Genomic DNA, 24,655 nt, shown 5'->3' on the forward strand with positions numbered 1-24,655 from the left:
CCTTGAGTCTAGTGAGTAGCGCCCTCTTTTTTATTTGTTCCTTGAGTCTAGTGAGTAGCGCCCTCTCAGTAGTCACGAAAGCAAATTTATTATTTTGGCTTTTTTTTATTTGTTCCTTGAGTCTAGTGAGTAGCGCCCTCTTTTTTATTTGTTCCTTGAGTCTAGTGAGTAGCGCCCTCTCAGTAGTCAGTACAGGTGGCCAGGTGGGCCATGCGCTCCACCCATCTCCGTCGCATCTCTCTTGCTTCCATCGTCGCTGCACGGCAGAACAGAGCCTAGCAGGGTTAACAATTTCGGCGAAATTTCGCCGAAATTTCGGAAAATTTCCCGTTTCCGCTAGTTACCGGGATTCGAAATTTCGGTATTTTTCGGAAAATTTCGTTTTCAAATTCAAAATTCAACAAATTTCGACCGAAATTCACCGAAATTCGCCGAAATTTACCGAAATTTCGGAACGAAATTTCGTTTCCGGTAAACACCGGGATTTGACCGGAAAACGAAATGGTTAACCCTGGAGCCTAGACACCAATGTGGTTGGTGAGTGAGCCTCCGTCTCCGTCCCCAGCGTATTCTCTGCCTCCACTGATGTGCCAAGCTCTCCCACCAATGACGCGCTGTAGGAGGATGTTCAGGAGCGAGCACGCACGAAAGTTGTTTTTTTCTATGGTCGGAGCACGCACGCAAGTTGCTTTGACGAAACGCCGGTGCTGATTGCGACTACAGCAGGCTGAGGACGGACGTCGTCTAGTTGCCGCTACTAGAAGTTTGTTTTTACAGCAACACTCCCCAGTCTTCAATGGCACATCGACCAGTGTCATTACATGCTCACACTGTCTGCAACTATGGCTTGGTGGTTTCATCAATCAGAGCATGCTAGCTTGCGATCTTGGCCGCCATGGAAAATGAAGCACAAAAGGATTCACGAAATAAGGTAGCCCGTTCTGGTAGCGAATCTGCCGTCGTGCAGGAGTTTGTCTGCTAGCTTGAAGTTTCGCATGTACGATGTACCGTCGCAGACTCGATCGAGTTCACTAGTAGTCTCTGAAGTATCTGCAGACGCTGAAGCTCCTGCTCGTCGATCTCTTGGGGGCCTTCAGCTAGCTAGCCACTCGAGACGCGCCAGGGGACTATGAGAATTGAGCAAATAAACACCACCTTCCTGTTTGATAAACCAATGTACCAAACAAAAACTAATTATTTAAATTTTAAACAACAAAGGATTTTTTTTGAAAATTAAAACAACAAAGGATTATGCTAAGTCACTAACTCATAAGCTTTGTCGTTATCCATGAAACCGCAAATCATGGCGATGATCTCCCTTGCTGACCAACTAAAGGTCACGCTTGCTGCTGTACAGTTGCAGATGCGTTATAATTGCAGGTGATGAGTGCATTGCATGTTTGAGAGGACATCGGTGACCAAGAATTTTCACCTCGAAATTTGTGACTTTTTCTTTGGACACATGCATGAAGCACTAAATGTAATTAAATAACAAAATTAATTACACAGTTTGGATGTACACGACGAGACGAATCTTTTGAGCCTAATTAGTGCATAATTAGTCATAAGTGCTACAATAACCCATATGTGCTAATGCTACGGTCAAATGTCTCAAAAAATTCGTCTCGTGGTTTTCAAGTGAGTTCTAAAATTAGTTTTTAATTAGTATTCGAAAAACCCTGCCGACATCTAGTCAAATCATTGACATGACACCTAAATTTTTTTTGTTTGGAACTAAACGGACCCTGAACACGCTTCGCTGCAGCCTAGTCTCTATAGGCAGTACTAGCTCCAGATGCATTGATAATTTGCATGCATGTTCATGAGGGCGACACAGGACAGGATAGCGTGGTCCGGCCGGGTCAGTCGCCTGTAGGAACTTTAATTTGGCCCCAAACCCAAATAGCAGGTGGCCGTCGTCCGAAAACTATCGATCAGCTAGCTGATTAGCTAGTGCCCACTGTAACACAGCGCCCACTGCCCTGTCCGCAATAACGTGAGTGAAGCTAGCAAACAAAGTAGTAGCCCAGAAGATCGGTCCCTCGCTCTCAGCACTGTAGTGTTGTCTGACGCGGCGGACCATGGTTGCTGAGTGCTGAGTGCTGACCCGAGTACCACCATGCCGATCGATCTACGTGCCACGGCTGCACGTGTTTCTGCCCCGGGAGCCAGCAGCAGAAACACATGTGGCGGAGCTGCAGACCTTGGGCCAGCCAACCACGAGAGATCTGCAGCATCTGACCGTAGCATCGAGTCACTTGTCTCCGGCTGGCTGGCCGGGGAGACAACATCATGGTGGTTCGATTTTAATTCGGTACTGAGTGGATGCAGTGCGGTCATTCATCAACCAAGTTCGACAGGCTGGAGCTGGAGGTTAGAATTGGAATAGTGTGAGAGAAAAATACTGTTGGGCTGGCTGAAGCTGGAGCTGGTGGCTGGAGTGGTGTGAGAGGAAAATACTGTTGGGCTGGAACTGAAGTTAGCTGCCGAACGGAGTGATCATGTACAGGCAGCAGCCACGCACTCGTGAGGACGCATCTGGCGCTCGTATACTGTAGAGAAGCTAGAGCTGTTCCTGTCACAAAGACAACACTGGACAGGAAAGGAACGTGCGCCTATGCATTCTGTTTTGCTACGGCATGTAGTATATATATTTACCATGTCTTTGTTTCTTGCAAGCGCGTACCAACCAATCCCAAGAGACGGCGGGCATTCGCGATCAGCAAAGGGATGCAGACCGCTTCCTCTCCCAGCTGTGAAAACGAAGATTATTGAAGAGCTACACTGCTTGCCACACGCAGCTGAAATATAATCCTCCCACCTGGACACATTTCCGTGGCACACCGACAAGCGTGCTAGGCCAATATAAGGGTTGATACAGACAAAATTGATATACGTATCTGATATATAGTTGACTGTGTGTTAATTTGTATGGATCCACGTGATCGGATCATGAACAGAAGGTTGATTCGACTCGTATACGGACTGGTTAAAACTCACCTGTCAATGACACAATAGAAATGTTACGGACTTTAAAAATAGATATATAAATATACAAAATCCAAATGGGCTATATATATTAATTAATCCTGCAACTGGCTCCTTTCACCTGGATTCGTCGGAGATACGGTAAGCAAGTACTGATGTATATTTGATATCATCAACCAATCGACAAAATAATGAAACGGGCACAGTTTTATATATACGCTGCATTAATAGTTCCAACCAAATCGGATCTGCTACCCGTTCTGCAGACAGAAAACGTGCCAACTTCTATGAGAAAAACTGCTCCATCCACTTGATGACTAGCCCCATTTGGATCCAAGTTGCCACGGGTAAAGTGCTAAATTTTAGCACTAGCTCAATCAAATAGGAGTGCTAATAATAAGGTAGACTAAACTTTCGCCTAGACTACAACTTTAGCGTGTGTATGAGCGCTAATATGTGCTAAAGTTTAGCACTCAATTTTAGCACATCCAAATATGCCCTAATTAAATAAAATAAACAGAGCCACTAGGATATATTTATATCTTCTAGGGCAGAGCAGATCCGAGCAGTATATATATCCCTGGTTCTGAATGAATCTCTTAAACAATCAAAGGATAAGCAATCCAACTTCCACACTTTTTTATATATTGTTACAGATCTTGCGGATACACATGCATGTCAGCCAACGATCTGTGAGCGACGTTCTGGCCGGGATGCAGTTTAGCTTTTGTGAAATAATCTAGCAATTGTTTGTATAAATACGGATTCTTAGAGCATGCCCAGCCAATCGATGATGATTCATATATAGTTTGTATGCCGCAAAATTAAACTATATATATTTTTTGATGGCATAGTACTACTTCTCTAATTTCTAATATGTTGTTAATTAGTTGTTATCGATGTCCAAAGTTATATTATTGTCAAGACCATACTGATGTCCAAAACGCGGCTAGATTTTTTTTTAAAGCAGTGGGACAACGTGGATCTTATTGATGGATGATGGCTGTGGATTCTATCGAGATGCATGATGGCCAATTAATTTGCACTGATACATGATTAATTTTACTTGAGCCGTGATAGTTGAGAAGTTCAAGCGTATCTTCCAAATGTGTGGTAGGTGCAGAACGAAGAAACTTTATTTTGGATCATGCATGGAAGCTAATTAAGTACACATGCGACGGGACGCCGGTCTGCTCGTCATCATAGACTTGTGCTACACACACCGGCGACATCACACGGCATAGATCGGTCGATGAAGATAAAGTTTGGCGCTAGCTCTTTAGCAGCTAGCAGTTCCTTGTTTCTTCCGGCCGGGCTACTACTTGTGACACGCTAGCGCTGCGTTGAGCCTCCCTACAATGTCGTCTGCTGTGCTGTTGAAGCCCTGCTCCACCTGAGGAGGCACGACAGAGAAAAAAAGGACACATGCATGCATCATTAACTACCATTGAATTCATGTTTGATGATCATTTACATAGTTACATCACGACTACTTAATATAACAGATTGTTTTTATTTATTCCAAATTTCACGTAAAGTTAAACACAAAAGGTCAAAATAACGGCACTCTGTTCTCGTCAGGACTAGAGGTAATAATAAATAATAGAAAGAGAACAAAAGAACACAAGGAATCGCCAATTTTAACCAGGAAAAAAGCAGATACATCTATTACAGACCCGATTATGGCAGCATTATTGATATGATGTTGTAGCGTACATTTGTAGGTACAACGCTACTTCAATTTGGCTCTGTTCGGCTGATCTGATCTATCAGCCGGTTTGGTTTATCTCGGCTTATTTCCTCTCACACAACACTATTAATTCTACCAGCCGGACACTATTCATTCTACCAGACATTAATATAGTTGTGTACTGTATACAGTATAACGACACTTTTAGGTACGGTGCTTATAGTTGGTTGTGTACTGAATGCAGTATAACGACACATTATATTTAGGACCACCAAATTTATTTCAATCGAATCTACCATGCATGTCGTATAGGTTAATAGTGCATATGTTGGACAATATTGTTGTTATTGTGTTTTTTTATAGACTTGATCAAAGTTAGTCAAGTTTGATTTAGAACAAATCTAATACAATATGTAAATAAAAACGGAAGGAGTATTATAATTATTTGGCCGGGAACTACTGCATTTTATATTGATTATTGCTTGCTTGCTTCCATGTGTGGTAGGTGAGGAGAATCAAAGGGATGGATGAATATAGGTGGGACCGGGTAATGTACGTCATCGGAGATCAATGATAGGTATAGCTGTGAAGTATACAATACTCTATTTACTTTCAGTCACTTGAAAATTGGCAAATCAAGTGATCTGAGGAATACTCTCATCAACTAAAACGGTGATTTAGTACTTCACAAGTATAATGTCGATAGATCTTTTTCGTTTTCGATTACCAAACCAAATTCATCAGCTCGAAATGAACCAAATAATAGAGGAGAAGCAGGCTAATAGTTAACGAACTTGCCTTTGCCATGATGTTTATGATCAGAACGGCAGCGGAGAACTGCACGACATTGGTGTGCGTGATGCTGAGGTGCAGCCCCTCGACCTCGGCCAGCGACCTGACCACCACTCCCTTGGCGTCCCGGCAGTGGATCGTCACCATCACGGCGTTGCCCTCCGAGATCCTCACCTCGATCTCCGGCAGCGCGTTGTTCCTGGTCGCCGCTGGCCCACCTGCCGCGTTAGGATGCGCGCCGCCGTCCTCATCGTCGTCCGGCGCCGCAATGCGCGCCTTCTTGCTGCCGAGCACCGCCGACTCCATGCCCCGGCCGCCGCCGCCGCCGCCGCCGTCCTTCTGGAGCGCCCTGAGCTTTTCCTGGAGCTCCCTCACGTACCTCGTCGCGTCGGAGAGGATCGTCGCCTTGTCCATCTGATCAGAAATAATTAATTTAACCGTTGTACATATTGTGAAATCTGCGTCGTCAGAGCGAGGTTGACGAAGAAGACGCGTTCAGGGATTTAATTAGCATGGATGAACCGGACCTTCTTGAGGCCGGGGATGACTGTCGAGAGCTCGATGAAACGCTGGTTGATCTTCTCCCGCCGCTTCCGCTCCGCGATGATGTGGTCCTGCGAGTACGGCGCTGACGAAGACGACGCGGAGATCTTGGCAGAGGCCCTCCTCGTCGGCGGTGACCGTCGGCCGTGCTGCGTCAACTGCGGCACGGCGACACCGCCGCCGCCGCCGGCCCCGCTCTCCGCCTGCAGTGCGGCGGCGGCAGAGTTCGGCTGGGCTTCTATGATTAGCTGCGCCGACGCGGAATTGAAGTCCCAGCTCATTGGCTGCTGGTTGGTGCCGCTACTGCAGCTGCCGGGGGCCGTGGCAGCACACATGGCCGCGTGCTGCGGCGGCGACCAGGCAGTGGCGGAGGCGCCGCCGCCGCTGCCGCCGCCACTCCCGCTGTCGGTGTCCACTGAGCTCCAGCTGTTGCTGGCGCGCAGGCCTTCCCGTGCTGGTGGCTCCCCCGGTACCATGCTCTCCACCGACGCCGAGTATCGCAGCACCGGGATGGACGAGACGGTGTCGTCGCAGCCATCGTCGTAGGCGACGGCGGCCGGCGCCGGCGTTCCCGGCGGCGGCTGCTCGTGCTGCAGCGTGCTCAGGGCCCACTGCATGAACTGGGTCGAGTCCTCCATGTGTTGCCTGATCGATACTGTATTGCACTGCCTGGCAAGTTAGAGAGATTTATAGATGCATCCAATGCAAGACCAAGAAATCAGGAACTATATATTTGGCTGCCTGGCTATATATCTAAAGATGACTGCCAATCCGAACAAGATTCGTCGTCTAGCATGCAGACAGAAAAAAAGGTAACGGGCGAATAGTGATCATCGCAAAAGTTTTGCAGGCAGCAGCAAAGACCAATGTGAGCGTGCCACCTGACCGAGCAGGGCCCCTGCCGGACCAAAAGGCGGAGAGGGAAGAAAACAAGAGCTTGTGAAACACAACAGAGGGAGCACGGGAGGCATATATAGGCAGGTATATGCTTGCCTCTCGCGCAAATGAATGAAAATCTTCAAGAATTCAGTAACCATATTAAAAAAAATCCTATAACACCATTAGGAAGAAAGGCACAAGCCTTCAATTCCTAGCTGTAAAATGCCTATATATACATACTACTACATCCGTTCTAGAATTTAGCTAATTCTAGGTTTTCGCCAAGTCAAACTTTTTAAACTTTGATCGTAGATGGTAAAAGAAAAATATAAAGACAAAGAACGTAAAAGTGATATTAATAAAACTAACTATAAAAAATGTAACCTTAAAAACGGACTCTATTGTAATATTTGTAAAGTACAAGTATTTTCAGGTACTTTTCCCTTCAAGTTTTTTTAGCTGTTGATCTATGAAAAAACAAATTAAATTAGTATTCGGTCATATTCTTTTTGGTACTTGGTCCCATATTTTTGTACCACCAGGTACAGATACTTTAGTCTAGATACTTTCAGGTATTTTCTACTTTGACCACCATATGATTCAATCAGATGGATGTCTCTCATTTTTTGATCATAGTAAAAATTCTCTTTAAAAATAATTATTTTTGAAGATATTTTTGGGGTCGATAAGAATTTTTGACTGAGGAAGAAACCAAATGTTTTTTTGTTTGAACCGCACACGTGAGCTATTAGCTCTCTTTTCCGAATTGAATTCACTACTACAGAACAAAAGTCTTTTGTCCTGGTTAGGAAAGGCCTTTTGTTCCGGTTTCCTAACTGGGACCGCCAAGGCGGACAAAAGGGTAGTCCCGGGTCAGGCAACTGGGATAAATGAGGGTCTTTGACGTGGCAGGCACCCCCCTTTGGTCCCGGTTGGTGTTACCAACCGGGACCAAATGCCCCCTTTTTTTCCTGTTTCTTTTCCTGTTTCTTTTGGGTTATTTCTATTCCATTAAAGATTGAATTTTGTATTAGAATTTAAGTGGAGTATGAACTGCAGTAATGTAAATATAAATATATATTCATTTACTCATATAAAGTGCAACACAAAAGTCAATTACATACAAAGTGCAACACAAAAGTCAATTACATACAAAGTGCAACTAAAGTTTTACTTAATTTTATCATATTTACTCCTATTATCTATGTTTGACACGCCATCATAGTAGAAGTCTCCTACCGGGTCGAGGACCTCGCGAACAAGAAATCCGCTCAAGGCTTCTTGAATCGCCAGGATCCTTTCCTCTGGTACGAGTGTATCATGCATTTGATAAACTTGTGCTAAAATGAGAATTTTGATTAGAACATTCAAAATGAGTTGCATGCAACTATGATAAAGTTTTTTACTTACTTCCTTCTTCCAGTCACTTTCGGTCTTTTGAGGACATACCAGGCCATGGATATTCTCTATGACATAGTATGCGCATAAATTAGTTCCTTGCGCCTGCCTCCGACACTTTAAGAGAAATAAATGAAGTAATTAGCTATCAATGTATACATATATATTAAAGGATATGGAACATGCAAATAAAGTAGAATCTCATCTGTACCGGAAAGTTTTTCTTCCATTTTAGTTCGGCGCTGAAATTGCCACTATGCTTTCGAATGAATTTCTTCCAAACCTGGAACATGAACCCAGATGAATAATTAAAGATAGTTGATTTCAAAAGTAATGGTGATTGAGGTGGTATGAGAAGAATTAATTACTTGTTCAACATGTCGCTCATGTCTTTGAATTGGTCTGGATCTCTCCGCAAAGAGTCCATAACAACTGCTAAGCTCAAGTCCGGAAATATGACAACTAGTATCCTGTGATCTCTGCAAGATTTCATGTACGGTTAATAAAATTCAGTTATACAGAACTAAAATAGTTATATGGCAAAAAAGACTTACGCAAAGTTGTACGGAAATAGAATGAGACTCTTGTAATGTTGAATGGTTAGGTACTTGTACAAGTTTTTGAATGTTTCTGCAGGATTGCTCAGGAGATTCTTGCAATTCACAACCTGTGGGTCGACAAAGTTGATGTGGTAATACCCTTTTTTCTAGCATGTTTGAATCTCCATCCTACGGGATACAAAATGAAGTAAGGAACCTCCATCGTTAGTTCTATATGGTAATGAAAAAGATTTAAAGAACACTTACAGAAGCCACAAAGCGACCATAGAGATGTCGAGGGCGTCCTGATGGTATAATTGGTACACTTCTTCCCAATCAATCCATATGATGGCCTCTCCACGAAAGAAATCTTCATCTCCAATCTTTGCGCCTTGCATGAAGTTGCATTCTCTCATCGCCTTTATGTACAAATCATGTAGCCTTCGCATTTGCGTTGGAAGCAACTGCACAATATCTGGGGGGGTACAAGGCTGGTGCCCTCCTTATAGTGCCATTTGACCACTGGAGCTATCGGATACTCTTTCAGCGGATCCAGATTTTGATTTGAAGCCCCTGTTATCTGATCAGTAGTGAGCTTTGCTGATTGCAAGAACCCCAGAAAGCCTTGTTGTTCCTGGTTTAGAACAACTAGCGGTTCTATTGATTGTTTCTGTTGGGCCCCGAGCTTTGGAACACCGGACGATGACGCCCCTGATTGTATCTTGTCGTATGATTTCTTAATCGAGCGGTCGTAGTCCGAATGCGGAGGTTTCTCAATGAACTTTCTTCTATTCGATTCCTTCATTCCAATAAAAAATTTTATAACACCCTAATCTAAACTTCAGGAATTACTAATAAATTAATTGGTTTATTTAATTTTCTAGAATTTAATTTGCTTAGCCTTGCATTTATAATTTATTCTTGCTTCATAAAATAATTAAAATTTATTTTAGGGCTAAAATGTGTGTGCATTCATGCTGGTGCATTGTTTTATTTGTTTGAGTGCATAGGGTTTGAATTCAAATTTGAGTTTGAATTCAAATAGTTGAGTTTGAAAAGGAATAGAAATAGAAAAGGAAAAGGAGAAAGAAAACCAGAAAAAGGAAGAAACCCAGAAAACCCAAACCCGGAATCAGCCTAGCCAGCCCAGCAGCCCAACCCAAGCCGCCGGCCCAAACCAGCAGCACCCAGGCCCGGTCCGTTTTCTTTCCCCGTGGCCCACCTTCCCTTTTCCCCCGCGGCCCACACCTCGGCCCAGCAAGCTGCCAGCGCGTGCCCCTCCTTCCCTCACGGCCCAGCACCGCTCCCCTTCAGCGCTCAGCCCAGCCGCTGCCGCTCTCAGCGCCGCGCGCGCCGCGTCCGCCCGTCTCGCTGACGCCGCAGCCCCACCGGTCATCCCCTTCTTCCCCAACGCGCCATGCAATAGCCGCGCCAATCTCTCCGTGATCCTCGCCGCGTCTTCCATACCGAGCACGCACGCCCCGATCGAGCGGCCGCCCTACAAGTACCGCCGCAGCCGCACCCCGGGCTCCCCACTCCACCTACGCCACCGCAGCCTCCTACCCTAGCTCACCACCGCACCACTTTGCTCAGAACAGAAGCCGCCGCCTTGTTCCCGATGCTCCCCGATGTCCCCGCCATAGCAAGCTGCCGGAGAAGCTCCGCCCCGTGCCCTGGACCGACCCCGAGCCTCCTGCCCTCGGCCTCCACCCTGCACTCATCGGAATCGACCACGGCTCCGCCGCCGCTGGTGAGGCCGTCTCCGAGCAATTGCTCGCCGCCGTTGATGCTCCGGCCTCCCTGACCCCCTCACACCATCGCAGGTCCTCCCTGAGTCGAGCCATGGGACCCAGAAGCCCGGTGACGCATGCCAGCACCTTCCTTCGCGAGCTCCATGCCGACCCGCCGCCCGAACCTCGCTGACGACCTCCCTGCACAGCCACATCCGCCCGTTCTGACCCTTGGTAAGCATCGCAATACCCTGCCCTTCCTGTTGCGCTAGGTCATGTGGACTGTAGACCGCACCCGAGGCTGGAGCGCCATTCGCCGGCATGTCGCCGCCGCGTGTGCCGCAGATCCGCCATGACGGAATCTCCGCAGCAGCACACCGTCTCACGTTGCCTCTGTTTTGGCTTCCAGTAGTGCTGCGCTCGCACACGCACCCGTTTGCAGCCTTTCCCATGCCCAGAACCGTATTCCCGCGAGCTCGCCGTCGAGTTCTGCCACGCAGAGCCGCCTCCTCCGCTATGCGCCTTGCTCCGTCCGCCGCAACCCCACACAAATGGTTCCAGTAGTTTATGCTTGCCGCGATCGTCCTCCCTGGCCAAGCCGCTCCTCGAATCGAGCCCCGGGCACCGTTTTCAGTGAAGTCCGGCGGCGCTCCGCCCCGGGCACCGCACGACGGCGACCCACGCCGCCGCGGCTCCTCACGCCCCCCTCTCAACCGTCGGATCGGGATCCTACGGCCCAGATCCGGACGGCCCGAAGTCAAACAAATCAGATACCAGTCAGCGCATGGGCAATTTTGCTAAAGAGTCCCCCAGCTTCCTTGAAATCAACCCGCAGTCCTGGTTAGTTCAAAAGAAATTCCAGTTTGACCATGTTTTTAGCACTTAGGCCCCTACGCTTTTCTCTTTTAGAACCCGCGGTCCAGACCTGCTGTTTTTGCGCGTTAGACCCTAGATCTACCCGTTAATTATGTTTAAGCCCTTAGTTTTTGCGTAGAACCCCCTAGAACTTCAGTTTTCTTGCAGATAGACCCCTGGACCCTGTTTTAGCCCTAGTTTTCACGTTCTAGCTCCGTTTTAAGCGTTCTGTATGTCCACGCGATCGTTGTAACGCGTAGAATAGTTCTAGCTCAGTTTTGTTTGCTGTTTTTATGTATTGTTGTACTGTTTCTTAGTGTTAGCCTTTGTTTGCATGTATGTTTATGTTGTTGCCTTGTTTTTGGCCATGTGTTCGTGAGTAGACGTTGATCCTTCGGAGGAGCATCAGTACCAGTACCCGGAGTAGCCACCATCTTCTGAGCAGTTTGAGCAGCAGGAACAGTTTGAGGGAGGCAAGTATAACATGAACACCACCTATAACCTTTAAATACAATTTCATACTGCATCTTAATACTTTATGCCTATAAGGACTTTCCTAGCCACTTTATATCATTCATATATATATATATATATATATATATATATATCCTTTGGGTTGCATTTTGGTTGGTTGTGCTAGGTGCCGCGCTATAACACACTTGGTCCTTTTTAATTAATTTGATTAATGATTTATGCAACTTAATTCGGAGAGTGGCCCTCTGCGTTGTGCTTGAGCGGCTCACGTCTCGTTAAAATTGGTTTTTTCTAAAAACTTGGTTTAGGGGGCCAGCACGGTGCTTAGTGCTGGGTTGGCCACTCTCCATAAGGACCGGTTCATAGAGCGACAACCTGGGACAACAGCGCTACCACAAGACTGGAATGGGACGGTTTTGGCTTACTAATTAGGTCATTTTGGTTCGGGAGTAACTTACCGACGGGGCAAGAGGAAGGGTGAGCTTCAATGGTCCCTGCGCTACGAGGCTTGGTCTGTGTTATCTTGTACCCCCTCGAGGTGGGTCCCATCGTTGCGGAGCCTGAATCCTTAGCGGTTACCCCTTACCAACTTGGTCCTTTGTAACGGCCTCGTAGTGAGTTTGCTAGTCATCTCACCTACGGAAAGTGTGATGAACAACTATCGTAGCTCACGATTTGTGGGTAAAGATGTGCAACCTCTATAGAGTGTAAAACTGGTATACTACCCGTGCTCACGGTCATGAGCGGCCCAGATCCTCCTTTTGATTAGTGGGGTTATCTTCCTTTGATTAGGGGGGGTTCCCCCGGTGGTTTGGTTTGGTTCTCAGTAGTATCATAATTAATTCTGATTAATTACTATGTAACTGGGGTATGGTAACTCATCAACTTATAGTAAATAGCTTTAATAAAATTTGCCAAGATTAAAAGCTAATGCAGTTGAGTCAGCCAACCTTAGAGCCTCATAGTTTGTGTTATACTTGTTGAGTACAAGTTGTGTACTCACTCTTGCCTACTCTACTCTTTTTCCCTTGTTCTTTTTGGGGATACTCTACTGCTGCTCAGTTCCTGCCGACGCGAGGGAGTTCACTCAGAGCTACCAGGAGTACGAGGACTTCTAGGCGTTCGTCTCCCAGTCGACGTCCCTGTGGCGCCCTGTTCAGCTTCCGACGAGAGTTATCGTATATGTTTTACGCTTCCGTATACTCTGTATCAGACATTTTGTCATTATTGTAATAAATAACATTCGTATTCGCTTTATTATATCTTTTTACGTGATATGTGCTGTGATATACTGTTCATTCTATTGTATATACGTGTGACTTGATCCTGACACGTATATAATTGCTCGGTTTATGTCCTTTTATAAACCGGGTGTTACAAATTTTAATTTTGAAGGGTCCAGTGGTTTATCCTTATTCTCTGGCTTTGTCTTTTTTCGCTTCTTTGGCGGTGGCGGAGGAGGTGAGCCAGGAGATGGCGGCTCAGCAGGAGTAGTCAACGGTTGCCTAGGAGATGGCGGCTCAGCAGCAGAGTGTTCTGGGGCAGGTTCCGGAGATGGTGGCGGAGGAGGTGAACGACGAGCGTGTTGCGGTGATGCCGGCCTTGATCCCTGATCGGTAGGATTGAGGACGATGTACTGCTTGTCCCATAGGATGTAACCATGAATGGCGTCTGCTAGTGTTGTCTCCCCGTTGGAGCCACCAACCGGGGCCACTAGCTAGGACAAATGTAGAGGCTTTTGTCCCGGTTGGTGGCTCCAACCGGGACAAAAGGCCCCTGTCCCTCCACGCTGCCCCGGCTAGCCATTGGACCAGGGACTAAAGTACTTTTTGGTCCCGGGTCCAAAGGCAGCCGGGACAAATGATTTGGACCAAAGGCCTGTTCTGTAGTAGTGATTGAAGGAGCCCTATGTTGAATCATGTGGTTGTGGACGTAATCTTTGTACACGTCCTCTGCCGTGCCGTCCCTTTTGACCTAATTGGTGCATTTCACTTTCTCTCATAAAAGGCCAAGAGAAAGGAATAAAATCATTTTTTCGATGGATCTCAATTATGCACCAAAATCCCACCTAAATGATATGTTATGTCAAATAACCTCACAAAATAATTAAAGCCCCCCCAATATGTCACTGAGCCAGAATAAATACAATAGCCCTATGATCTGATGTGACCTCCTATCTGAAAGATGTAATCCCTGTCATGGGTACAATTAGTGACGATCTAAACAATACCATTGGTTGATAGGGAAACATATGCAAAGGCCTTGTTTATAAAGAAAAGATTTTCTGTTGAGATTATGGAGATATTGCCCATTTGCCTATATTTTTTGGTGGAAATCTCCAACTGCCGTGTGAACAAGTTTTCAGGTAAGAAAAATAGCCCTAGCATTTTGATTTGCTCTCATACATAATATTTGTTTCTGTTCTGAATTGCAAAGCTAACTCGATTTGCAAATTAATGTACTACTTCAAGCTCTAACAGCACATACTCCCTCCGATCCAAACTATAATTCACTTAACTTTATTTTTTACTTCAAATTTAACCATTCATCTTATTCAAAAAATTTGTGCAAATATAATCAAGTTTAAATTATTATTGAAGAACTTGTATTAATAAAGGGAGCCACAACAGAAAAAGTGATATTTGTGCAAATGTTTGAATAAGATGTCTAGTCAAATTTAGGATTAAAAAGTGAAATGAATTATCATTTGGAACGAAGGGAATATTATTCCCATAGTAGGCCCCATTTGAGCAATGGCTATATCGAGTTGTCCTAATTTGTACCGGCAATTCTTTATAAAATTCATGTATTCCCTCCGCTTCTTTTTGTAAGGCATGCATGCAACCTAAAATTCAATCTCTGTGTTATTATTTGAATAACAGTTAGTCTAAAAATGTAAAGATTATATACCACACAAATTTAATTAGTATCACTGGCACTACGGGAGTGGACTGGCAAATGCCATATTGCACACGACATACCGCCCACGACATACAACGGCCGGCAAAAAGAGGCCCTTTGCCGTGGATCGTTTCTTGGGCACACGGCAAAGGTTTGCCGACCGCTAAAAAGCACTCGGCAAATTTTGTTTAGAAATCTGAAATTATAATAGGAAATAAAAAGAAATTTAATCCGAGAGGACCCCACTGGCTAGCCACCATCCGCTCCATCAAAGTCGCAAGTCACGACATTTTTCGTGCACTACACGGCCGGCAGGATTCAAACCCGCGACCTCCCCGTCACGTGTAACCTCCTCTACCACTACACGACACACTCACTTGTGTCTATACTCTATTTTTTCCCACATATTATTCTAAACCGAGTGTAAATTGCTTGTTTGAGGCACTAAACGAATTCAAATTTAAAAGTTGTCAACTACACAGTTTCATAACTTTTCGAGATCAACAACTTTTATTTTGACTATTTTTCCATCAGAGGTCATTTACAAAATTTGAAATTAACTTTGCCGTGTGCTAGATCTAGAGCACACGGCAAAGCCTGGTCATTTGTCGTGTGCCAGATCTAGAGCACACCACAAATATTTTTTTTTAATTTCTACATGATGTACCAAATTAATTAGTTAAATATAGCAAACAAATATAGAAATGTACCAAATTTTAACATAGAGTGCCACATGTTGTATGTGAAGAGCATAAAAAGTTTTCAAGGTGAGAAGAGATTTTTTTTATTACTTTGCTGCGTGAAAAAAAAGTACACGACAGAATATGGCTTTGCCGTGTGCCAAAATAAAGCACACGGCAATGTGTGTCAAAACAAAGCACACGGCAAGGCTTTGCCATGTGCCCAACATTTGTCGTGCGTCTTTTAGGTGACACACGGCGAAAGAGTCGTTTGCCATGTGCCTGAGAAGTTGTCCATGGCAAATTTTGGGGACACGGCAAATAGGCCGTTTCCCGTAGCGTGGATTGATATTTGAAAAATAATTTTCTATTATAGTTGATTTCATGAGTATACTTACTATAACATTATATATAAGATAGTAACATTTGAAGTGTAGCATCCACTGCGCCGGATCAAACCACGCCTTAGATAATAAAAGGAAAAAGAGTGAGTATATGAAACCAGGCCATATACATGTATGTAGTGCTTCTGATTGAAACCATAGACGATTTTTTTAGTTGTCATCAGTATTGTTGGGATCTTTGTTTGGTAGAAGCCCAGACAGGGAGCATAAACGGAACGTAAATGACAATGGAAATGGACAACAAATTCTCTAGTAAATAACCAGAAAATTCAACCCTTTCACATGGTGGAGGGGAGGGGCTATTTATACCCTCACCCTCAACTACGCTATCTCCGAAATGCCCCTCTCCAACTCATTTACAGCTCACTAACAGCCGATTTCGTGGTAAAATTACAAGGTGAAAGGTGCGCAAATCTGACCTTCTCACGCACTCACATTTTACACGCATGCATGACCCCTACGAAGGTTCTGGTGTCCTTCGTCTGGGTCTGGACCAATGTTCGTTATCCTTTGGGCTTCAGAAACATTCGCAGGTCTTGGTCCCCAAGCTTGTGCTTCTAGGCGATCGATTGTCACCTTCATATTCGAAGGTGGCCTTCCTGGTCCTCTGCGCCCTGGTAGACGCCTCCGGACCTTCGTATCCGAAGGTGGCCTTCTTGGTCCTCCGCGCTCTAGTAGGCGCCTCCGGACCTTCATATCCGAAGGTGGGCTTCCTGGTCCTCCGCGCCCTGGTGGACGCCTCCAGACCTTCGGGCGTATTTGTTACCCAGCGACGAAAAGCTGCAGACAGGTCAGGAAATGTTTTTTGAGGCTGGGATTAACCTCCGGGTGCGTCCTCCGAAGGTCCAATCCCCAACAAGTATTGTTATTAATTGCCATCAGTATCTGATTGAAACATGCATCGCCATCGGTAGCCATGTGCCCCAATGTTGCATTGTAGCTAGGCTTACCCAACACAAGTGGTACTAACTACAGTATATCTGGCTAGTTTCAGGAAAGCAACATCATTCGTTCCTTAAGACTAGCTGGCACAAAGGGTAAAACCACAAGATGTCGGGATATTAGCCTTATATTTAATACTTCTAATTGATGTCTAAATATTCGATGTGACGGTGACTAGATTTCAATCACCCCATCCAAACACCAGGGGTGGATCCACATATAATTTCCAGCCATGGTTGAATAGGAGGAAGAAGAAAGAGAAGATAAACCTCCGATATTCAGCTTGGGATCCACCGGTGAACACACCCCTTGGCCAAGCAGCATCTTTGGTTCCTCGAGATTAGCTCGCATAAAAATACACAAGGTGTCAGGATTGTTACTGTGCAATGATCTCGTACTGGAGTACAGTAGTACTTTGCTCAGCTTCCTGTGTGTGCGTGACTTTGCCACGTATGCGGCGTGTCGCCAACAAATAAATTAAATCAAGGTGCGCACTACAGTAACAGTAGCCTAGCTCTAAACGCAATTTATTTCTGATCCTGGGCACTCAGCTAAGGCCCTGTTTAGTTCCAGCGCAAAATTTTTTTGTGTTGGAATCTTACTAATTTGAAGTACTAAATGAAGTCTATTTATAAAACTTTTTGCACAGATGAGTTGTAAATCGCGAGACGAATCTAATGATGCTAATTAATTCATGATTAATCAATAATTAGCAGATGGTTATTGTAGCATCACTGTTGCAAATCATGAATTAAGTAGGCTCATTAGATTCGTCTTGCGATTTACAACTCATCTATGCAAAAAGTTTTGTAAATAAACTTAATTTAGTACTCCATGTGTCGAAACATTCGATGTGACGATTTTTTTATTTACGGGGTTTATGGAGTGGGAGCTAAACAGAGCCTAAGAGGAGTGTGCTGTGCTGTGCTAGTAGTACTCCTATCGCTGATGTGCTGTGCTGGGCACGATGTCGATGTGGCCCTGATAATTATTATATTAATAATCATTGTATTGTAGCGTCGTCGTCTCGTCCCGGCCTACTCGCAGCTCGCTCCGTCCTGGAGGCACAAAGCCCCCCTAGCTCCTGTTGGTCTCGGTAGGTCCTGGCCTACTCGTGTTTCTCGGCGATTTACCGCCATGCGATGCACATGCTGCTTTGTTTGGCGTGGGACCAGCACGTCTCTGTGCTGACCATTCATCACGCTCCAGTGGCGGCTAGCACGCAGCATGTTGGCTATTCAGAAGCATCATTTCATTCAAGGGCTCCCTCGATCTCTCTGGTGGCTCTCCCTGCAAGCATCATATAGGCAGGTGCGGTAGATGGGGGGAAAACGAGGGCAAATGAGATTCACTCGCGTGTGTTCGTCTTGGATGGAAATATGGAATCCTATGCTTGCTTGGCCTTTTCATGTCTGCTCGATCTGTCCCGCTCCATGTTAGCTGGCTGGATAGGCTGCTATATATGCTCTACCCTTCTAGCTAATTCATTTTTACGGTCCTCTCCACCTCTGTAATCTTATAGTTCATCACTCTACTTATAAGGCCTGTACTTAGGTGCTCATTAGTATTTTGTTGTACTAACTTGCATTGTATGTATGTGTGTTCTGACTGCAGCTGATCCATTTTGGTGTCTCCACGTCCATCATGAGTTAATGGCAACAAAATAAATAGGAAAAAGTCTTATTTACTTCTCTGAACAATGGGCCGAGTTTATATTTCCACCTTGAACTCGAAAACCGGGTATTTTGCCACCTCGAACTCGCAAAACTGGATATATGACCTCTCTGGGTGATTTTCTTAGAGGTTTTCCTTTTTTTAAGGTTTCTTTTGGATGAATATTTGAAAAATTATAGTAAATCACAAAAAAATCATAAAATGGAAAAATAAATTTTGTTGGACTCCACAAGAGTAGATCTATGCATTGAACATATTGTATGACATAATTTAGTAAACATTATATATTTGATGTCATATATGGGAATCCAATTGTGTAGATCAACCTTTTTAAATTATATGGAAATTTTTGGATCCCTTCGGCGAACATGGTGGTTTTTTTAACACTCTTATTAGTATAATAGATTGCATGCCTATTTGATGAAATTATCACACAGAGAAGACATTAATCCCTCTATTCCAAATTATGGATCATTTTAGCTTTGTCCTAAATCTAACAACTCTATTTTGAATCACACACACGGCCGCGCACGCGCACAGACATAAACATCTTCGGTACTACAAAATAAATGTATTACCAAGTAGTATATTCCATATGGATTTAATGAAATTAATAAGATGGCATAAATATCGAGTCTTTTTTTATGAAGCTATTCAAAGCTTTGACTTATAACAAAAATAATGTAAACTACTCCCTCCATCCCAGAATATAGCTATGTTTAGTTTTATAAGTAAAACTTTTAATTTTAACCAACGATATCTTTAAAAATAAATTATTTTAAATAAAAAAGATTACATTTTATAATAATTGGTTTCACGATAAATCTACTAATATAATTTTTATGTTATTAGCCTCTATGTTTGCTATTTGTAGTTCAAATTGAAAATGTTTGACTTTGAAAAATTATAAACGTAGGGAGTGTAATTTAGAAAGGATGGAGGTCATAAACTTTGTAAATTTATACATGCTTGAAATCTGTCATTTTATTTTATATCCGCAAGTGGCGACATCAATGGAGTAAGCATCTATCATACGTATTAACATAGATACTGTAGAATTACAGCGACTGGTTGCCGAAAACATTGACTGCTAGCTGCCCATGAAGCTAGCGCGGTACATTGCAAAAGACAAAACGAAATCATCATGAGAGTCATAAGACAACGGTTCTCGGTCCATACCTGACACAAACTTAAATTAATCCAGTTAGTAGGGGACATGCTCACGTGGGCCGATCAGATGGCCATATGTGTGCCAGCGCTTTTTTCATTTTTATATTTAAAAAAAAACAAAATTTCAAAAATATATGCCGAATAGGTAAATTTTCAAAAATGGGTGAGGGCAGGGTGCCTGTCGCCCATCCAGTGGGCGACATGACCTAAATGTAAAAAAAATTTACATTTAGGTCCTGGCGCCAGGGCGCATTAAATAGTGAACTTGTAAAATCGATATAAAATCGTAAAAAATAAAAAAAATACAAACTCAACGGTTCTGGATTCTATGAAACAAGATCTACAACTTTTGTTACATAAAGTTTTTAATTTGATCAATGTATATTGCTCTATTTTAAATACCAGTTTAATGCACTTTTATTTAAATCTCAAGATCCATCCTTTGGATGCATGTCATCTTTGGCCAGAGTGTTGAATATGGTGAGCATAGACTTGTACAAAATTGGTAGGCCCAGAAAACATTTCTAGAATAAGTTTTTAAATTAGATCTTGCAATATGTCTAGTTTAAATGGGTTATTTATCCATGCTGCTATACTGAGTATTAGAAGCCATAACTTTTACAGTACCATTATTTTATTTCCTAACAGCTATAAAAAAGTTTGGTAAATTTTAGATAAGCACAACTAGACCAAATGAATTATTTCAAATTTTTCTAGGTACAAGAACTATTTTTGAAAATTTCCCTATTCGACATATATTTTTGAAATTTTGTTTTTTTAAAAAATATAAAATGAAAAAAAGGCTGTGTGCCACCAGCAGACTAAGGGCCCAAGGTGATCAGCAGTAATCTGTTCTCTGTTTCTGTTCTCTTGGTTGCAACAACTAATTAATAACAGCGTCCTTGATAGCGTTGGAAATCAAAACCGTACGTGAAGTTGGGGTATCTAAAATGAAACGAGTATCAGGATATGCCAGACACATATTTATACTTCCTCCGTTCCAAATTATAACTCATTTCAAAAATATTAGAGAGTCAAACCATCTCAAAGTTTGACCAAAATTATACAGAGAAATATAAAGATTTATAATATCAAATAGGTGCACTATAAAAATATAGCTAACAAAGAATCTAATGATACTTAATTGGTATCATAAATATTATTATCTTGTCATATAAATTTGGTTAAACTTGAAAAACTTTGACTCTCCAAGATTTTTGGAATGATTTATAATTTGGAACGGAGGGAGTAAAAGCTAGCGAGGAGATGCGAAATTAATGGATCGGAGCTTTCTTGTCAGCTTGCTCTAGCCTCTAGCTACAGTTGAAAAGATTTGGAAGGTGACGTTCGGGTGTTTTTTTTCTTTCTTAACCTCGATCTCCTTTGCAAATCACCTAATGAACAGCACAAATGTTTCTAGAAGAGGCCGGGCACTAAAAAAACTACATATATGCAACACTAGGTATCCCACAATCTTTTGGGTAGCAATAAAATAATACACACACTGCGTCCTTATTACTTGTGGCTAGTAGCTAGCAGGTTTCAGACAGTTTGCTTAGCAATAATGGAAATAAAAAATCTAGCTATGCTTAAAAAATTGTGAAGGTAGTGCACATCATGGAGATTGTCCCCGAGACTGAGCTGTCTATTGATGTAAATGTTTCGATCATGAACGCTCACGATCTCACGAAGAATATATATATTAATATACCTGTGGCATTTATATACACGGCACTATATCGGAATGGGTCACTGCACGGTTTGCCATAGGACACCCAAAAAATTTATGGCTCTTGTTAATCTAATCGATCCAAACATGCATTTCTCCTCTCTTTTTTTAAGAAAGGAGTCCAATTCATTAGTTTGATAAAGATTTACAATCAAGGGGTGCAAAGCTTATGAACACAAACAGGAGATTGATCTCTCCAAACCGCCAAATGCATACACCGTTTTGCTAACTAGGCTAACTCATGGGCAACCTTATTGCACTCTCCCAATTTTTCATACTTTTACCTCTGGGATTGCAGACAAAAAAGACTTTATTTCTTTCACAGAATTGGAGAAGCTAGCTCTATTTTCAGCATCGAAAATCAGGGAGTTCACGACATTATGACAATCGGATTCGATCACAGCCGGTCTTCTGATCCATTCATTTGATAGCTAAACCCCTTCATGGTATGCCGCAGCTTCGACATCCTCCACTGACACACAATGAATGCCATGCTTCCAAGCTATCAACACCTTCCCTGAATGATCTCTGGTTATTACGATTCCTATGTTTGCTTCTCCTGAAGATGGATCAGAAGTGGCATCCATATTCAGTTTCGTCCATCCTTAGGCATAAACCGCACCTTTTCTCCAAATGAAGGCTTATCTCTCCACCTGTTTTCAACCATCATATACTGGTGCTTTTCTCTTCTTGTCATTTTCCTTACCATGCCGGATCTGTAACAGAGACTTCCAATAGCTTTCAACAAATCTGGCTGATCCATAAATCGAAGCTTTAATTACCATCATCATGAGTTGCATTATTTCTGAGGTGCCAAGCTATGCAAAAACAAAACAACAGCTGAGCTCTATTCTCTATGCTCAGATCCTCAATCAACAAGATAAACCATTCAGGGCCAGTTTTAAGTAGTTTATTTTCTAGAACTATATCCATTCCTTCCTCAGTTCCTCCCTTAAAGCTCTAGCCTTAGTACAAGATATCATAGCTTGAAACTCGTCATCTTCTTTCTCCTCCGCAAATCTGACAAGTACTATCATTTTCCATATTCCTTCTTTTCATGTTTACATGCATTTCTCCTTTTATTTTTTTGTTAACCTTCTCTTGAGTGTGAGACTATACCTTATTGAGGTCCTTTGTTGCCAGCTCCTCCTTAATCATGCATGCATGCAGCTTCCATGGCGATCAAGAAAATCAGCGCGTATATATGTACCAGCACACCTGCGTATCGTGTTGACTTATCAAGTACCCACATGCTTTTTACAAAATTATCCTTTGATTTGCACTATCCTTTGATTTTACAAGAAAACCCTGAGATATGGAAGTACATTTTGGCTGGCAATATTTGTAATAATCTAGTCGGATTCTATACTTTATCATCGACTAGGAGACAGGAGCAATAACATTATAACTCTCCCTCCCCACTCCTCCACTGAGATTATATAATATGGGTAGGGGGAACCCACCAAAGGGCGAAGAAACACAACTAGAAATACAATCCACCAAACATAGGACATAACATACTACGCCAATCTTCGCAGCCCAAACCTATCTAAAGGCTTATGTCTCTTGCTTATTGTCGGGTACCATAATTTGGGGCACCCTAAATTAGGGACTAAAACACCTCAAAAATACGCAGAGCGCGATCAAGCTATTGGCCCAAATTCCCTCCAGGAGCCAAAAAGCCCAAGCGCACACTTGGCCCACGGCCCAACACCACGGTACGGCCCTTCCGAGGCCTCACCAGCCGCGGAGCGAACTCCGCCTCGCTCAAGGGCTCCATGCCGAGGCCCCTCGAAGCGTGGGCAATCTCCACTTCGCTCGAGGCCCCCTGAGCTGAGCCCTTCACGGGGCCTCGGCGCGGGGGAAACCTCCGCCTCGCTCGAGACCCCCCTCGGCAGACCGGGGCTGCGGCCCAACCACCCGACGGGACGGGCACACTTATTGCTACCCACTCCGTGGCATGGAGCGGGAGTCGGACAACGCCAGCTGATGTCGGCCACCATGCCGCACAGCGGACGTGACTGGCGTCTCGTCCACCTGCTCCGATCGCTGTGCCGCTATTCCCGACGCGGTGTGGATCAGCAGAACACTGGGCGGACATGTCTGACACTGCCCCGCTACTGTACCACCAACTCCTTGTACTTCTCTCCTCTACAAGACCCTCGGAGGCACGGGCAGCAATCCTCGGATGCGGTATGGCCCTTGACCAGGGCAAGACCACCGCCAGCAGCACCCTCGGCGCCTCGCCTCGTCAACGCGGTACACTGCGCACCTCTATAGCAACCGCCATGCCGCCGACTGATGCCACAGGGCAAGGACATGCTCTGGGCACGGTCATCAGGATTCGCAAGGAGGACAACCATGCCCGGCACCAAGCCTCACGGCACTCAGTGACAGGAGCTACCAACTGTTCCTCCCCGGTTCGGGGAGAAAGGGATAACTTCGGCAGATCACGCACACATGTAACCCTTCTCCCTTGGGACTATAAAAGGAGGGAGGGGCACACGCACAGACACTTGAGCAGACGCACACGGACATCCACTCGCACTCGACTCTTCTCATATATTGGCACTTGCCTCAATCCACTCTAGTGCATCTAGAGACTTGGGAGCTTCCCTCCCTCTCTCGCTCAAGCTTGTACCCCCTACTACAAGCACCCCGGTGCAAGATAATATAGTGCTCCCCTCTCTGCTGGACGTACGGCCTCACCGGCCGGAACCAGGATAAACCTGGTGTCATTGTGTTTCTTCTTGCATCAACCATCTATGGACTGGGACACGCAGCATTATTACTAGTTGGTGCTAGACTGCGAGGTCCGGACACCGACAGTTGGCGCGCCAGGTAGGGGCACACTGCGTGACAATCATTTTCTGTTCCCGCTTGATCTCGAGATGGTAGGCATATCGGACCCGTTTCCGGCGGGCACTGTGATCTGGTTTGGGAGTCTTGAGTTCAGGGCAACCGACAACGGTTACCCTTATGGAGCTCCTCTCGCCCATAGTCAACCCCGACGCTCCAGCGCCGCAGCCCCGGCGCTTGAGGCGCTCGGGACGGCGCACGCGACGAGCGCGCATGGAACGGCGTAGGGTGGCGCGCCCTAGCTCCCCCACGTGGGTCGAAGCTAGCGTGCTAAAAAATAATGCCATGATGGGGAACACCACCCCTTCACCACCAGCGCCAACTGCAATGCTGACAGGGGGAGCCGCGTCTAGGCCGCCGCTCTACCCTCACAGGATGCGAGTTTCTGCCATGACCTACGCATCATCT

At 44.5% G+C, this 24,655-nt stretch overlaps 1 protein-coding gene and 1 long non-coding RNA gene across 2 annotated transcripts; both read right to left on the reverse strand.

The window, feature by feature from the left end:
• Window positions 1-4,067: 4,067 nt before the first annotated feature.
• Window positions 4,068-6,955, reverse strand: LOC120648374 (transcription factor bHLH18-like). The gene is made up of 3 exons (XM_039925136.1): window positions 5,998-6,955; window positions 5,477-5,884; window positions 4,068-4,381 (listed from the first exon to the last, which is right to left on the reverse strand). Exons 1-3 carry the CDS (start codon window positions 6,649-6,651, stop codon window positions 4,307-4,309), a joined length of 1,137 nt encoding a protein of 378 aa, XP_039781070.1. The 5' UTR covers window positions 6,652-6,955; the 3' UTR covers window positions 4,068-4,306.
• A 1,731-nt stretch (window positions 6,956-8,686) lies between these two features.
• Window positions 8,687-9,561, reverse strand: LOC120648375. Its single transcript, XR_005664934.1, has 3 exons — window positions 9,093-9,561; window positions 8,845-9,018; window positions 8,687-8,769 (listed from the first exon to the last, which is right to left on the reverse strand). It is a non-coding gene; the product is annotated as an uncharacterized LOC120648375 (long non-coding RNA).
• Window positions 9,562-24,655: the final 15,094 nt, after the last annotated feature.

Source organism: Panicum virgatum, chromosome 9K, assembly GCF_016808335.1.
Source record: "Panicum virgatum strain AP13 chromosome 9K, P.virgatum_v5, whole genome shotgun sequence".
In the NCBI taxonomy this organism is placed as follows: Eukaryota; Viridiplantae; Streptophyta; class Magnoliopsida; order Poales; family Poaceae; genus Panicum; species Panicum virgatum.

Bases quoted from the DNA above. Each gene is read 5' to 3' on its own strand.
- LOC120648374 (XM_039925136.1), bottom strand. From the start codon at position 6,651: ATGGAGGACTCGACCCAGTTCATGCAGTGGGCCCTGAGCACGCTGCAG. The intron at 5,885-5,997 runs GTCCGGTTCATC...ATTTCTGATCAG, and splicing joins TCATCCCCGGCCTCAAGAAG to ATGGACAAGGCGACGATCCT. The intron at 4,382-5,476 runs GCAAGTTCGTTA...GTGCCTCCTCAG, and splicing joins TCATAAACATCATGGCAAAG to GTGGAGCAGGGCTTCAACAG.